This window comes from Vipera ursinii (genome assembly GCF_947247035.1).
Source record: "Vipera ursinii genome assembly, chromosome: 2".
Taxonomy (NCBI): domain Eukaryota; kingdom Metazoa; phylum Chordata; class Lepidosauria; order Squamata; family Viperidae; genus Vipera; species Vipera ursinii.
Genome location: NC_139513.1, coordinates 160,339,471 through 160,356,883, shown reverse-complemented (window position 1 = coordinate 160,356,883; position 17,413 = coordinate 160,339,471). Strand labels below are relative to the sequence as shown.

General features: G+C 44.0%; 1 protein-coding gene across 2 annotated transcripts in view; it reads right to left on the bottom strand.

Annotated features, from left to right (window-relative positions):
- Nucleotides 1–17,413, bottom strand: part of ITGA5 (integrin subunit alpha 5) — an 86,426-nt gene that overhangs the window by 9,526 nt on the left and 59,487 nt on the right. For both annotated transcript variants that reach the window (XM_083352762.1, XM_083352763.1), the window contains exons 14-23: nt 15,641–15,686; nt 14,875–14,982; nt 12,272–12,327; nt 10,358–10,512; nt 9,242–9,379; nt 8,453–8,520; nt 6,106–6,256; nt 4,343–4,435; nt 3,690–3,769; nt 3,457–3,537 (exon numbers count right to left, since the gene is read on the bottom strand). In XM_083352762.1, the coding sequence (XP_083208888.1) occupies nt 3,457–3,537; nt 3,690–3,769; nt 4,343–4,435; nt 6,106–6,256; nt 8,453–8,520; nt 9,242–9,379; nt 10,358–10,512; nt 12,272–12,327; nt 14,875–14,982; nt 15,641–15,686 (976 nt within the window). The remainder of the gene's footprint in view (nt 1–3,456; nt 3,538–3,689; nt 3,770–4,342; nt 4,436–6,105; nt 6,257–8,452; nt 8,521–9,241; nt 9,380–10,357; nt 10,513–12,271; nt 12,328–14,874; nt 14,983–15,640; nt 15,687–17,413) is intronic.

Sequence of the window (17,413 nt, the reverse complement as noted above, 5' to 3'; positions counted from 1 at the left end):
TTCGAACTGCTAGGTTGGCAGAAGCTGGGACAAGTAACAGGCGCTCACTCTGCTACGCGGCACTCGGGATTCGACCCGCCAAACTGCCGACCTTCTGATCGACAAGCTCAGCGTCCTAACCCACTGAGCCACCACGTCCCTTACTCTTACTATACACATGTATAAATTTTTGTTATTTGCTGTGGGTTTTTTCTTTTTGTTACTGTTTTACTATTTTATCTTTGTTCTGTTTTATCAAATAGAATGCAAAAAATATGTGTAATGATACAATGAGCTAACAAACAATCAGCGAGTAGTTTCAGCCTTGTATACAACTTTATTTTCATTACTAAAATAAACTTTGAATACAGGGTTGAAAAATGGAGTAAAACAATTTTTAAAATTCAGTAGTAAACTTGGTTCTCCTGCTTAATGAAAAATGGCTCTACCCCTTTTAGGAAATGGCTGCTAGCACGCTGTTCAAGTCCACTGCGGCCCCTGAGTCAACACAAATTTTGCACTCTGTTTTAATATGTCTTGTTCTGATACAGTTATAAATAAAAGTATAATCAGTCTTCCCCATTCAGTCTGCTACTTGGGATTTCTTGATGGTCTTCCATTCAAGTATCTGCTAGAAGCAGACCTGTTAAGATGTTTTGAGCCTAGTCAAGGTTGAGTGTCACCAGCTGCGCATTTATGATCTTCCTTTAGCCCACGATGAAACTCAAGGTGGTATATATTAGATTACTTAATGTCTTCTATTCTTCTCTCAGATGTAATTGCTGAAATATAAGTCTTAAGACCATGGCCTGCAAATGATCTGCTCTACTCAACATTTTGATCTCTTCCACCTTGTCTGTGGAATCAACCATCCTTCAATCAAGAATAGAACAAGTTTGCATACGCTCAAACTACCTCAGATTATAACCCACTGAAATGATATTTTTTTCATTAATGTTCTACCACTTGGTAACTTAGGAGGCATTCATTCAAAACAGCTTTATAATTTTAAAAGAAAATGTCTAGGAAACCTAGGTAAAGAGGGAAGGTGAGCAATTAGTTGTGGAGATAAATGAAGAAGAACCTCAAAAATTTAATCCTTGCCGTTTTAAGCAGCAAATGTTGGGGAGGTTTAGCAGCAGGTCTTGGAGATCAACTGCCAGAAGATTTCCCCACTTGAAGCCTGTGGGGGGAAAAATCTTTTTTGGTGAGAAGAGTAGAAAGACATGTGCAATAGTCTTGATTTGTCAGAGGCAGGGTTTAGAAAGGAGGCAGGATCTTCCTAAAATCCCAGAGTTGCCTCTAGGCGAGACGGGTGGCAAACAAGTCTAATAAATAAACAAAATAAATAAATAAATGAGAAATAGATTCCTCAGGGCTATAGGCTATAGCTTCCTCATTCCTGGTTTATCCGTTTCTTGAAATATGATCGTGCACATGTCTTCCATGACTAAGCAGCACTCATTGAAATTGCTATAATTAGAGGAGATGTTGTTCTAAGCTACTTCTGCAAAAGCTACTAGCCTGCCTAGAGGTGGTGCAATTGCTAATTAAGAAACAGGCATTTGCTTACAGAACTGGGGGATATAGAAGTTGTACTGTTGGATTCATGAGGACTCCTGGAAAAAGAAAGCTTTTCTAAACTTTTGACCAATGGTTTCAAGTTTTGACTTGTGACTGAAATAACAGACCCTACAGTTTTTTTTGTTCAAGAGAACGCCAGCTAATCAGGAACATTTGGCTAATCATGGCAATCAAATGGACCGTTTTTCTCAAAGTACTTGAATTAAAAGCTGATTCATGCACTCCAAAATGGGACATAGAATCACGTGGAAAATTACGTTGTTTCTCCAGGTCCGTATTCCTTGAATATAAGCTAGCTGAGCTTTAGGTAAAACGTCTCTTTCAATTAGTGGTTTATCTTTCCTGAAGGAGATAACCCTGGATGACTTACATGAAAGGTTTCAGAAGAAAAAAAAAACAGTTCCCTTGGGGTAAATATCAGCTGCTACCACGTTGGAGAGCATTTCCAGAGATACTTATGTTTCCATAAGAAAACGTCGAAGCAGCTAGCATCCCACTGGTGTCAAATAAGAAAGTGGGCACAAGTTCCAGACTGAATTCATACAATCAGCACAGCGAAAATTGATGGGAGGGCCACGCATCCTTGGCTAAGAGGACTGTCAAGTTGACTGGTTCTTAATCTATAGCACTTTAAAACAATGCAAGTTCTTTTGTCTTTCGTTCGGATTTACCAGTTGCCCACAGTCAACGAAACTTCATGTCCTGTGTTGGATATCAACACCGATCTATCTAAAACAAATGTGGAATACTTGGTTGCACGAAGCAGAGTCAAATATGCATATGTTTGAATCTAAGCGATAAATTCAGCAGTGAGTGGTTAGAGAGTTATCTTCTAAAAGCAAACCTGGTCTTCATTTAAGGGGAAATAGACAAGATCTTTGACAAACGTAGCGAAGATCCAAAAGACACCATTTCTTGTCAAGCGAACTTTCTAAGAAAACAGTGTAACTTCTCTAATACTGTACGCACCAATATATGCAATATTGCCCTTGCTAATGAATGGAAAACTGTAAATTGATTGGGAGAAAATTAGACCAACTTCATTAAACTCCTTTTAATTATTGAATCGATAATCCCAACTTTTTGTTAGAGTTTCTCTTTCGTGCTATTTTGGCTATATTTTTTCTTTATTTTCCCCCTACTGTTTAACTGATCACCCCCCACCTACACATGGGGCAAAGCGCACAGTAAGAAAACAGGACCATTCTTGGCGTGAGGGAAGTAGGAAGGTGCTTATTGAAAATTGTCAGGAGGGAGGGAGGAGGATCACCTTAGGAGGGGATGAAATGGCAGGTGGGTTCCTGGCCTGGCACCTGATACAACCTTCAGGGCTAAAATGGTTTGCCAAAACGCATGGCACCTGTCCTTTGCTATTAAATAAGGTGCGATTTGGCCTCACCCATTTATTTATTTATTTATTTATTTATTTATTTAGTTACATTTATATACCGCCCTATTCCCTGAGGACTCAGGGCGGTTTACAGGGAATTAAAAATCCAACATACAAAAGTTAAAACCGAATTAAAAATATTAAATTGACCCTGTACACAATTAAAACCCCAATTAAAAATTTCTCCTCAGCCTGGGCCCGAGAGCTGAAAAAGCCAGGTCTTCAGGCCCCGGCGGAATGAACGGAGGTCGGGGGCAGTCCTCAGCTCCACCGGCAGCTGGTTCCAGAGGGCAGGCGCTCCCACTGAGAAGGCCCTATCCCTGGGTGTCACCCGCCGGCAATCTCTCACCGGCGGAACCCTGAGCAGACCCTCCCTGTGGGAGCGCACTGGGCGAAGGGCATTTGATTAACCTGCAGTATTTGCATGCCTTGCAGGCAACAACAGGCCTCGGACATTCTTTTAATAATTAAAAATAATTACTCCTGGTGTGTGTGATACTTACCCATGGGACGAAAGGCGAAAGAAAGCCTCGACGCGCAGGACAAATGATTCCACTTCGCTGTGAGAATTGTTGGCGTTCTTGCTGCGAAAAAGAGACATGGCTATGTGGAACTAGCGAAGGGTGCAGGAAAGAAAAGAGCCCAGGATATCTAGGACAGCCGGAGCTGAGCTCAAGGTGAAGGGAGTGAAGGGGGTGGTGGTGAGGCACTGGCAGATTATCTAGGGCGTTTTTACCTGTGAATCTGGAAATCAAACTGGATGGATGGTTTAGCATCGGTGACGCGGGGCACAGTAAAACGCAAGCCTCCCCAGAGCTAAGAAGGATAAGGAAAAAAAAAAGGAGGCATTAGAATCAAGTTCTTTATTCAGATCTCTTCTATCAGGGATTGTGCGGGTTGGGTTCTTGGTTTACTATGATCTTGGTTGTTTCCTTGCAGTTGTTTCATTACCCAGCTATGTAACAAAGTGGGCTGTTTTGGCTGTTAATAGTTGCATGTTGATTGACCGAAGCCAAGACCTTAATACAGGGGTCTGCAACCCCTGGGCCATGGAATACTACTGGTCCATGGCATGTTAGGGACTGGGCCGCACAGCTGGAGGTGAATGGTGGGCAAGCGAACGAAGGCTCATCTGTATTTGCAGCCACTACCCAGCGCTAGCATCACCATCTCAGCTCCCATCTCAGATCATCAGGCATTGGATTCTTATAGGAGGGCGAACCCTACTATAAACTGCTCACGTGAGGGATCTGGGTTATGTGCTCCTCCTCCTCCTCTTCCTCCCCCTCCTCCTGCCAGTCTGTGGAAAAACTGTCTTCCGCAAAACTGGTCCCTGGTGCGAAAAAGGGTTTGGGGATCACCGCCTTAGTACACAGCACCAACACTCACGCTGACACCTGCTTTCATTGGATTGCCAAGGTCACAGATAACCATGTTTGTGTCATTCACGGTGTCGTAGCGGCAGCTCTGGCTGGAAATGTTCTACAGGAAAGGCAAAGGCAAAGTGCATTTAGACAAAGCCGTGGAGGATACTAGCCGCACGTTGTCATCCAAGTTAAAGGTAATAAGCTTGGGATACCGTTGGCTAAAGAGCAAAGAGGCCTGAGCCGCTACCATTCTCTTGTCCTGCTTGTGAGAATTCCCACTGCTGGAATGGAAACCTTAACAAGCTTTTCAGGTGAGCATCAATCCATTTCATCTGCTATAGTCTGTACGCGAGTATAAAACGGTTCTGTTGAAATATTTATAATCACGTATATGTAGCCCTCGGCTTAGCGAAAGCACTTCCCTTCTGCTACATCAGACATGTCAAACACAAGGCCTGGGGGCTGGATCCGGCCCGCGAAGTGGTTTCATGTGGCCTGCGAAGCCATCCTGGAAACAGTGAGGGAACGGCCCCCACTGCCTTGGCCCTGGCCCAGAGACCCTCCTTCTGCCAGAGACCCTCAGATCTGTCCCACTCCTGGGACAGATAGGCACCCTTGATGCAAACGATGTAGAGCTGGCCATGCCCACCCAGTAGGCCACACACACTCTAGCCACGCCCACCCAGTAGGCCACACCCACCCTGGCCATACCCACCCTACCCCCTGAGGGCAACCGCAATGCTGATGCGGCCCTCAGTGAAATTGAGTTTGACACCCCTGTGCTACATGAAAGAGGAGAATGTTTTTATTTACTTAACCATTAGGTTTCTACGTTTTTGCAACAATTTCATCCCTAAAAAGGATTTCCTAAGATGGTGTTTACCATCCATATGCACTCCATTTTGTTGATTCTTCAATTTTAAAAGGTTGTTGTTTTTTTAAAAAAAAGGGGAGGCTTTGATCAAAAATGCCAGCCAAAAATGCATTTATTTATTTTTTATTAAAAAAACCCAGAAGAACAGGGTAACTGCTGTAGCCTTTTCATTCTTGTCATTCCCAGGATCTTCTGGGATGACGGACGAGGAGCATGAACATCTGCTCAATACAGGTAGCCCTTGACTTAACAACAAATCATTTAGTGTCTATTCGAAGTTACATCACTGAAAAAAGTGACTTACGACCGTTTTTCGCACTTATGACCATTGGAGCATCCCCATGGTCACTTGTTCAAAATTTGGATGCTTGGCAACTGGTTCATATTTATGATCGTCTGCCGTGTCCCAACAACCGTGGCAAGAAAGGTTGTAAAACGGGTCAAAATTCACTTCCAACAATCACTTAGCAACAGAAATTCTGGCTTCAGTTGTGGCTGAAAGTTGAGGACTGCACTGATTGGCAACTCAGATAATGTCACTTTATGAAGGCTTTTTTTTTTTTAAAAAAAAATGAGTCATTTGGTACTTTTGGCTAGCATATTTATTATGGCATAAGCTTCCCAGAATTAATTGAATGTGTTCTTTTTTTGAAATGCCAAAAAATGAAACAAAAAAAAACACCCCGTTTTATTTTTGCTCCTTTAGAAATCAGAAATATTGACATGCTGGAATTCACAATCTACCCCCACAATTCACAATCTTTTACCCTTTGCCCAGAGAAGAGAAGATGTGTCCCAGGGCTTCTAACTTTGGAGACCAGTCCCCATACTCTACTCATGCTCTATTTTTACAACTAATGGATATGACGTCATCGAATTTTGAGGGAGAAGGTTTGTTACGGAGCACCTACCCCATAGTTGCGTTGAACGCCTGTATAGTCTGCCTCGGGTGGGATTGTCACATGGAGTTCAGCTTCATAGGCACCACCTTCTCCACGATTCACCGCACGGAATGAAAGGTTCACCGTATTCTTGTCTCCCAGATAGGCGACCGTATGGTCCCTGCAACGGGTGGAATCCAAAATGAATGAGAGCATGCCTCGAAACACAATGAAATCCAAAAACTACGAGAGCACAGATCGAAGGCTGCAAAGCTGATTATTCAGGCACCATCCAGAGAGTTCAGAGAAAGTCGCCCTTCTATGTCTCTTTCATTTAGTCATCTAAATTTCCAGGCCTACAGTTTAAATCGGTCTGAACTTCAGACCGTTCTCCACAACCTTGGTAGGCAGTTGTTGTATATAACCAAGGAGCCAACAAGCCCTGGCTTGTTTAAAGTATCCTCCCCCCGCCGCTGCCCCCAGTGTAACATATGAAAATTTTAGTTCTTCTCAAAAACATATAACCTTGGCTCGTTCCTAGGTTTTACACCCGTTAATCAAACCACTCTGCTCGGTGTCCATGTCAGATAAAGATCCTGCAGTGCAGAAAAAGAATTGCTCTTTTGTTCTGTAAAAGGTAAAGGTAAAGGTTGCCCTGCACATGCGTGCTAGTCGTTTCCGACTCTAGGGGCCGGTGCTCATCTCCGTTTCAAAGCCGAAGAGCCAGCGCTTGTCCGAGGACGTCTCCGTGGTCATGTGGCTGGCATGACTAGACGCCAAAGGCGCACGGAACGCTGTTACCTTCCCACCGTAGTGGTCCCTATTTTTCTACTTGCATTTTTACGTGCTTTCGAACTGCTAGGCTGGCAGAAGCTGGGACGAGTAACAGGTGCTCACTCTGTTACGCGGCACTCGGGATTTGACTTGCCAAACTGCCGACCATCTGATTGACAAGCTCAGCGTAGTAACAGTTATTACACGGCATAAAGCCCGATGGAAAAAGACCACAACAAGCATTGGAAGTCTCCATTTTTATCAGCAACCTATTGCAAACAGAGCTACACTGGCATTTAGAATGTGCTAAAGTGTATTTCTCTTGTCAACTCCCTATATGAACGTTCACAATCTGGTCCCTGCCGGCTGTGGCTGGACTAGAAGCAGAGCAATTTCCTTTCCTTTCCCAGTACATCTCATTAAAATTAAATACAATTAATGTGTTGACTCTTGCTAATACTAAAATTCTAACACAATAATTGTTTTTGGATAACTCTAGGGCTGCACTCAAGAAGGGGGTGATTTAGCTCGTTCTTGTCCACGTTGATCAGCAAAGGCTTTCTGACATTTCTTTCTTAGCCAAGCATTAAAATGAGACTTTTTGGCATGCGGAGCCTGTATTCTGCAACTGCATATTTCCTCTTTTGACTAGTGTAGACATTCAGATAGAAAGTGTCTGTTGGGAACATAGCCTTCCCTGAACAAAGATTTAACGTCTTTCTTTTTCATACAATTGATTCACAGAGCACACTCATTTCATATTTATTTGTGTTGGTAACAACCAGGGCTTTTTTTCTCATAGAACGCTCAGAACGGAGTTCCGGCACCTTTTTTGGATGGAACCTTGTAGGGTAGGCAAGGCGGGTTGTATGACATGTGTGAGTTCCGGCACCTTTTTTTTTTTTTTTACAAAAAAAGCACTGGTAACAACAATATGCTAGGGACAGTGTAAAAAAAAGTGATTCGATCCCTCAAGGTGTGTAAATGTTCATGTGTATGTCTGTTTGTGTTACGAGCCACAAAAGATGCGAAACGTTTAAAAGAGCCCACGAATGGATCAGCTGATAACAAAAGAGTAAAAATGATGGCACACAGAAGGAATGGCGAGGCTAAAATTTTCCGGATGGAAATCTTTTCATATCATGGCAGGAAGGGATACCAAATTGTCAGTGTTTAAGAAAGGGACAATACTGAGCCACAGGTCCCCAGTACTAAAAGCACATTAAGTTGTGCATGCAAGTTGCATTTCAAGCTTAAGATGGGCTGTCGTGGGCTTACCCGAAGTGATTTCCAATACTGTTCTGATCATTCCAGAGGTATTCTGGAAGATGTTAAACAGACTCCTACTCAAAAGCTAGAGTTGACTTGCAAATGAGCAGGTATTGGAGATCAACATTACTGAGCGGGACATGGACCATTTCCACTGCTTGACTCCTTCAAAGTCAGACCTGTGCTCAAAATGCATGAGGATGCAAAATATATTGGATTTAGGAAAGAGGAGTCTATTTGGATTTCTTGATATCAAGGGAATACAAGTAGTATGCCGTTGTCCACCTTCATCCTTGCTTGTGGCCCGGCCGGAAATGACACGACAGAGACTTACCCAAAGACATCAAGTTGTAGGTCAGGGACACAGACATTGTCCTCTCCACAGTCCAGCTGAATTTGGGCCTGGGAAAGAATTCCAGCTATGAGTCAGATGAAACGCTGCATGTTGACATGTGTGAAAAGCACTATACTGAATGATGTCTTTGTTTCGTGAACTATTCTAAGAATCCCAGAGTGTTAACACCATGGGAAAAACGTATAGGGACTGAAAACTGGCTTGTTCATCTCTAATCCATTCAAGCAGCTGCTCCATCCTCCAAAATCATGCCCAGAATACACCAAGCACTTGCACAGAAAAGTTTGTCCTCAGATTACGGTCTCTGGTTACAAGAATAAGCCAACTGAATCACACGTTATGAGGAAGGCGCAAAAGCAGACGAAACCAGTGGCCCATCCATCATAAAATATTATTTCCTTTTCATAAATTGGTGTATAACTTCCAGGGCATCCCACTCTATACCACAATGGCCTCTCCAGCATTAGAGAAAACAGGAACAACCCCCACTCCCCACTCCCCACTCAAGCTCTTTCGGTACTGAAAAATGTCCATTCATAACTTAAGCTGGATGGGGGGAAAAGGAACCACAGAATTTGTTTCATTTACTTATTGACCCCCCCACATAGTCTTTCTTCCCCTGGCAGATGCCTAAAGTTTTACCAGGAACAAGAGAAGTTCCTTGTAAGTCACTGGTATCCCGTTCATTGGCAAGCCACACTCACAGATTCCATTACTCTGCCAGGCACAGCCTTCTTTGACACCTTCAAAGGCCACGTGGGGTCATACCTTCTGTTCAATGTGGTGGCGTGTGTGGTAGTTAAGGATGGGCTGTAGGCCATGTGCATCGGGTGGCGCCTCCGGATCCAACGAGAAGTTCAGGGACAGGTGGATGGGGGAGAGCTTGTCCCGGAATTCTGACTCGTTCTGGAGAGACAGAGGAAGACCTTGAGCAAAGTGGGGAATAAGCCACGAAGAAGAAGAAATGCATGCTGTAAACACGGGCTTGTTTGTTCTCTTTTGGCTCCTCTGCAAACCAGAGCTTTAGAACCAACAACATCCTGGCTGCATTGTAGTTACGATATTCCTACCCTCCTAGCCCTCAATTACTGTTCTGTAGTTGAAAACTGCAAGTCTTTGAGGCTCTTCTTGTGGCCTCTCTTTCAAAATATCCACAAATTATCTCAGAACATCTGTGATAAACAGAACTGGTTGCGTCTTTATTCCACTGTTTCTCTCAAAAGGTGCTCGTGGTTGTTCTACACAGGATTTTCCATCTGCGGCCTCAAATTTTATCCTAATGGAGGCAGTTTGGGTGAGGCGGGATGAGGCGGCTGGGGACCGAGATGGAACCCAAGCCTTCCCAGGCTTAATTTGATGTTCTTTCCTATATGGGTCTTTAAATACAGGTCACTCTTAACAGAGATTGAATGACCTAGGTCAGGGGTAGGCAACCTTGGCTCTTTTATGACTCGTGGACTTCAACTCCCAGAATTCCTGAGCCAGCCAAGCTGAGGGAAAAGGGGGAGGTTTCCAAGCTGAGCCATGGCTGGCTCAGGAATTCTGGGAGTTGAAGTCCACGAGTCATAAAAGAGCCAAGGTTGCCTACCCCTGACCTAGGTGCACAGCTCTACAAGTCAGGGTTTTCTCCTAGGAGCTCCACTAGTGGGCAAGGTCCAAAGATCTGTTGAAGGCCCCCTCCTGAAGCAAATCCACTGTCTCACTGGGGCACAAAGCAAGAGTCATTTTCTAAGTGTTTCCCATCCATCACAACGCATAGTTCTATTTGGGACAGCGAGGCAAAAATGAGCATCAACAGAGAGGTCACGGGATGTTTCTCATTCTGGAGAAGGCAATTTACAAGAAGAGGGAAAGGCAGGATTCACAGAGGTTGACTCAACTCACCTTCAGGTAAATCTTCATCTCACGGCACTCTGAACTGGCTCCATTGCGGACCTGGAGGCTCTGAATGAGGTGGGATTGCTGGGAACTCAGGAAGAGGGCCCGCTTTATTGCTCCTTTGTGCTTGAGGTGGTCGAGATGCAGCTCCACAGTGAATCCTGCCCAATAAGGGAGAAAGCAGAACCAAGTGAGATATTGTCTTCCACGCTCGACTGTAGTCGATGAAGCTCAAGGGTGTACCAGAAAGAAAAAAAAACCCCACAAGCCTGATGTCTGTCCAGCCCTGTTACATAAAAGTTGGGTGGCCTATCGTACAGAAGGGATTGCAGAAGGATTGGCTTCTGCAAGTCCCTCTGGATTATGAACCATCTCGAGCTGACGCCAGATCAAAAACGTCCTTTGAAAACAATGCAACTTTCCCATGCACCAGTTGAGCCATTAAGCATACAGGCATCCAAGGTGCTTCACAGTGTTTAGCTGCAGAACCTTCATCTGGGAAAGAAAACATCTAAAAAAAATGTGCTTTATAGGTGCCGGTATATAGACCACGCTTGGAACAGAGCACAGAGAAGAGCAAGAAAAATGATAAGGGGTTTGGAAGCTAAACCAGACGATGAATGATTGCGGGAAGCAGGCCTGTCTAATGAAGAGAAGGACTAGGGGTGATATGATAGAAGCCTTCCAAGACTTGAAGGGCTGTTGCAGAGAAGAAGGAGTCGGTCTTTATTGTGTCTGAGGGCAGGACACGGAGTAACGGGTGAAGTTTATTAAAGAGAGAGCTAACCTCGAATCAAGGAGAAATTTCCTGACAGTGAGATTAATTAATCAGTGAAACGGGCTTGCCTCCAAGTGTGTGTACTTCATCCCTGAACGTTTTCAACAAGGGATTGGACAGCCATTTGTCTGAAATGGTATATCATCTCCTGCTCGAGCAGGGATTTGTACTAGATGACCTCCAAAGGCCCCTTCCAACTCTCTCATTCTACGTTCCATGTTCTAATGTTACTGCACATTATTAAAATATAACCCCAAACCCAAGTAATTAGGGATTCTTGTAAAAAACGAGGTTTAAAAATCCTTATTATTAGCTTGATACTCACACGATCGTTTGGATGATGTGAGGAAAGAAAATAAAGGAAACCACCTCTTCCTGTGGTGATTTTAAGATCTCTTCAAAAACATACAAAACTCTAAACCCCATCAGACATTGCTGGATATTCTTCCGGTATGTAAAAGCCTTCCAGTTTGTTTGGGGATGCATCGCAGAATTATTCTTCATTCTGGTAGCTCCTGTTCTGCACTCCACAATCCTGGTTTGGCAGAGACTATTTCTTTATTTTCATTCTTTTCCGGGGATAAATTAGGATCGGTGGGAGAGTTCTCTACTGAATGAAAATATTCTGAAGTGGGGTCCCCCCCCACTTCCAGGATCTTCATCTCACCCCAGCTGACTTGAAAACAGTTGCAAATGTTTCCAGATCACCCCCAGAGGTTGGGGGGATTTTAGCTCTTTCTATAATGCTGAACTAAAATTCACAAAATTCCTCATCAGCAAAGGCAAAACACCTTGTTTCTTCCTTGATTATTCTAGCTTTATCCAGACCTGTCTACTATTTGATCATTTTCTGATTACTGGACTGCTAGCGCATTGGCTGTCTTTTTACGCTCCATAACAACTTCATGATCTCATTGTCAGCTTCTGATTGTAGAGCCTAAGCACACCTAGCAAAGTGACTTTATCTTGATCTCCACTGAGCTTGAACCAACTCCTGGATCTACAGTATGAGTACTCATTCTGATGGATCCTGAAACAGCTGTCTTCTTCCAGCATTGACAATGATATGGACATGTGAAGACAACTAGATTGGCCCAACAGCTGCAAGATCCTCTCCCCCTTTGTGCCCTGCGGCTACTCACCAATGGAATCAGGAACATGCTTCCCAGATGCATTCAGACAGAAGCTCAAGTTGATGCTGTTGACACATGGGAAAAAGAAGAAGAAGCAGCAATGAACCAATGTAAGAAATCTGTGAGAGACAATGCGCGCTGATAACAAGAGAGCTAGGCATGTGTGCCTTGGTGGAGCAGTGGGCTAATGCCTCCTTAAGTAACACCAGCTGCCTGCAATTAGTGCAGGTTTGAGTCCCACCAGGCTCAAGGTTGACTCAGCCTTCCATCCTTCCGAGGTAGGTAAAATGAGGACCCAGATTGTTGGGGGCAATTAAGCTGACTTTGTAATAATGCCGCTTGGGGGGGGGGAGAAAGCCCTAATAAGCAGGCATATACATAGAATGAAGGCTACTGCTAAGCACATTGATTTGTGCCTCTTAGATTGTAAGCCGCCCTGAGTCTTCGGAGAAGGGCGGGATATAAATGGGATAAAAAAAAATAAAAAATGTTCAGGCTGGAAAATATGGGCCTATTTCAAAAGAATAGTCGGGGCTACATCCATTAGTGAAAAGTATTTTGTCACAACAAAAAGTAAACTTGATGTGCACCTGGAGGAGTAGATGGTCCAATATTGCAACCCAAATGGAAACCCAACTCCGCCCAAGAAGAAAGGATAGAAAGAAGGTTATTCTAGGGGACCTTTATTGGTTGTAACAGTGGAGAACAATGAAGTCATCACACCTGATGGGAATAAACAGGGGTGGGTGGGACCCTATCTGGCTGACTCAGCTTCTCCTTCCAGCCATGTGGTCTCAGCCGGGTCATGAACTGGACAATCGCCCAATTCAAGAACATGTTTAACAAGCAGTCAGGATGACCCCATGGAGCTGAGCATTTGGAAAAACTCTTGTCTGTAAACAAATTCCCCCACTATCTCTGTCACAGACTGAAAACTAGCATTGTTTAGTTAGATCAAATCTAAAAGACACCTGGCTGGTTTCCATGTTATTTCAGCAGAAAGTGACGGGATTGAAAATGTCCTGCGATAACTTATTCTACTGTTGCCATAAAATATCACAGTAAATAACCACTTGCTTACTCCTCTTTTACAGTCATGGAGTTATGGAAGGGGATGCTAAAGCCATCACACACACACACACACACACACACACACACACACACACCAACTATGTGCAAGAATCCAACACATCCCAGACACACAGCTGTCTAGCCTCTTCTGGAATACATCCTTCCACCTTTAGATGATTCATTCCAAATGGCTCCTACTTTTAGGTAGCTTTGAACAGAGTGACTGACTGGAGATAGGCAAGGTAACTATGACAGGGGTCCTAATTGTATGTCCCTGAGATGGTCAGGACTCCCAGAATTCTTAGCTGGAATTTGAGGCTCTGGATTCTATAAACTGTCTTCCCCAACATCTACAGAGGGTCAGGGTGGGAAGGCCAAACTACAGAATCAATTCCTGCAAGAATGCCTAGATAAGACCTTATATAGTCAGGAGCCTACAGGTAAATGTAGCTACAGTTGGTAATGACAGCTGTCACAACCACTTGTACCTCTTTCTGTTCTCACCATTTTATCCACTGACATACAGATCAGCCCACGGTGTACAGGCAAGTCCTGGACTTAAGACCACAATGGTGCCCAAAATTTCCATCGCTAAGTGAAACATTTATTCAGTGAGTTTCGCCCCATTTTACGACTTTTCTTGCTACAGTTGTTAAGTGGGCCGCTGTAGTCGTTAAAGCAGTCAAACTGTTGTTAAGCGAAACTGGCTTCCCTGTTGACTTTGCGTGTCAGGAGTTTGCAAAAGGGGATCACGTGACCTCAGGGCACAGCAGCCCTCATAAATATGAGTCAATTGCCAAGTGTCTAAATTTTGATCACACGACTGCGGGGATGCTACAGCGGTTGTTAAGTGTGAAAACTGGTCATAAGTCACTTTTTTCAGTGCCGTTGTAACATTGAACAGTCACTAAGTGAATTGTTAAGTCGAGGACTACCTGTACTTAAAATGGGCACATAGCCTTCTTTTAAAGGTAAAGGTAAAGGTTTCCCCGCACATGCGTGCTAGTCGTTTCCAACTCTAGAGGCCGGTGCTCATCTCCGTTTCAAAGCCGAAGAGCCAGCGCTTGTCCGAGGACATCTCCGTGGTCATGTGGCCGGCATGACTAGACGCCAAAGGCGCACGGAACGCTGTTACCTTCCCAACGTAGTGGTCCCTATTTTTCTACTTGCATTTTCACATGCTTTCGAACTGCTAGGTTGGCAGAAGCTGGGACGAGTAACAGGTGCTCACTCTGTTACGCGGCACTCGGGATTCGACCCACCAAACTGCCGACCATCTGATCGACGAGCTCAGCATCCTAACCCACTGAGCCACCGCGTACAGCCTTCTTTTAGATTGGTACAAATAAGCCGAACCGTATTTCTTATATATGCTCAACGTGGTATAAAAATGAACCAGTTCACATATATATTCTACAAACACAAGCCCTCAATTAACTACTGAGAATAGAGGGAAAAACGCTCCTGAACTGATATAAGAGTTCTAGCAAAAGAGAGCCACAAAGGGACAAGGGGAAAAGGTAACTCCCAGGACCACTCACCATGCCACAGGGGTGCCAGTTCCCTCCAGGGTGCATGCCCGTTCCTCAGGATTAAACATAGTAGGGAAGATGCTGAGAGTGGCACTGGCATGAACGATGGGGCGTCCTCTGTGGTAGGAAGCATAAGAAAAAGGGAGAGAATGGAAGAAATTTTCTATTTGGAATGAGAAATGAAAGACTTAGGAAATGGATGGTTTACTTAAGTTATTATCAAGCTTGGCAAGGCAGTCACATTGGCTGAGGGAAGTCAGCAGAAATCTCTGTCGACAAATGCCTTGGAGGCAGCTATCCAAGATGGCGGCAGCCCCTTGGTTAGGGTTGGAGTTCAGGAGCAGATTGGTATACATGGAGGAGGACATTTTCAGTGATTTACGAGTCACCCTAATTCATGACTTGACTTGGCAGTTTCAGAAGATGGGGGTTACAGCCAAGTAATACGATATGTCAGAGTATTCAAACAAACAATAAGCAATGAGAGAGACAGAGACAGGGACGGAGGGAGGGAGGGAGGGAGAGAGAGAGAGAGAGAGAGAGAGAGAGAGAGAGAGAGAGAGAGAGAGAGAGAAAGAGAGAGAGAGAGAGAGAGAGAGAGAGAGAGAGAGAGGCAATGGAGTCATAATCTCATCACTTTTTCCAGGGGAAATTTGCTTTATCAGTTTCTTCAATTTACTATGTATTACATATATTGCATTTCAACTCCTATATCCTTCAGGCAGCACAGGGCTAGGGAAGACTGGCCTTCACTGTCTCCAGACACTTTACCTACCTGTAAACCATGGCTCTATCCACTCCGAAGGCCCCCACAATTAGATCTGCAGGACAAAGAAAGAGACGGTCTGCTGAGCACTTGGCAGAAAATAGTGACTGCGAATCAGGACACAACTTCAGCAAGCTATTTTTAAAGCGAAGGAGAAAAAGCACACCTTGCTTTGCCTAGACAGCATACCGTGAAACCTAGTAATTTCTCATTGGTTGGGTAGGGAAAAAAAAATCATACGGTGCACGCTGAGTGGAATCCTGGTGGCCTTTCACATCGAAATGTCATTACTGGGCTAGTGAGAGATGATTATTTTGAGATAAAGCTGAAACAACAGCATGCTTAGCACAGAGAATGAATGACCTTTGTATTACAGTCCTGCAGAGAATTTGAATGCATTGCTTGGAGCATCAAGGCATTTGCGTGTTTGTTTTTTTTTTTGAAAGCTTGCTGCAATCGCTTCAGGGCCCTTCCCCAATCATTGGAGAATGACTGCATCAGTCTGGACCAGTGGTTCTCATTCTTTTCTTCTCCACAGACCCCCTTTAAATATCTTTTCATGGCCACGAAGCATGGCCACAGGCCAAGATTAAAATCCTAACATTTCTTCAGGTCCCTGTGATGACACTGTGGTCCCCCAGAGATCTGTGGACCATAGGTTGAGAACCACTGGTCTGGAGGGAATATCGTCTGCAGACACATTCAAAATTTGTGGAAACGGCCTCAAAGCAATTACAACTAACTTTCAGGAAATAGGGCTGCCTCAAAATTCCAGCCAAGTCCTCTCTGCATCCTTTATGTAGCAAATGGGCGTATGAATTTAAGATTAGAAGATCTCGTGAACGTGTAAGAGCGATCATTTCTTGACAGCTTAAGCCTTAAGTCATTTTGTTTATTGCTAACTTCAATAACTTTTGTTTATTGCTACTTCTTTTGGAAAATTGCTGACAAACGTTCTTTGAAAGAGACTATCTGGAATGGAATCAGTTAAGCGCAGTGGATTTTACAAGATCCTTTGAAGACATTTCTTCTTCCTCTCTGTAACTTCTGAAAGATCAGAAGAGATGCTGCTGCCTCACTCCTGCTAAAGAGTTAAACTGCGGCAAACTAAATCAGGGCATTCAATCAGCCATCCGTTTTAAGACCTATCAAGAATATAATTATGTATTTCCAATGTTCCTGCACGACTGCCAAAAGGGCACTTCCCATCAGTAGGCGTGAGGGCATCTGAAAATATTAAAAAGTATACGAAATCATCAGAAAAAAAACACCTCCCAAATTAATCCAAAGGGACTAAACACGATCAATGACTCCAAAATATTCAGCAACTGTAACGATATATGGGAATGACCTTGAGAAATTGGGGGGGGGGGGAGAGAGAGAAGAGATGCTGCATGGGGAATGGGCAGATAAAAGAAGGCATAGCCCACAGCCATATAACGGTTGGAGAAAAAGACTATAAAGGAGATGGTGGGAGATTTGTACTTGTCAGATTTGCAAAAAAATGTTAATGTTGTAGCCTTATAATAAAGTAGATTTAAATTATTTGGTGATGTTTCCTTTCTGGCATACCTGGGAAGACCAACGTCAACCTTGAAAGTCTGAAAATAGAAATCTCCTGCCACCTCTTTTACAGTCTGAGAACTTGGGGAGAAGGTTATCCCTCCTGATCCTTTCTCCAACCTATGCAGCTGTGATCTATGACTCTCTTACATGACTGTTCCCTATGCAGCCGTTCCCCCCCCCCCACTAACAGCTCCCATGTTCATTCCAACATACCGA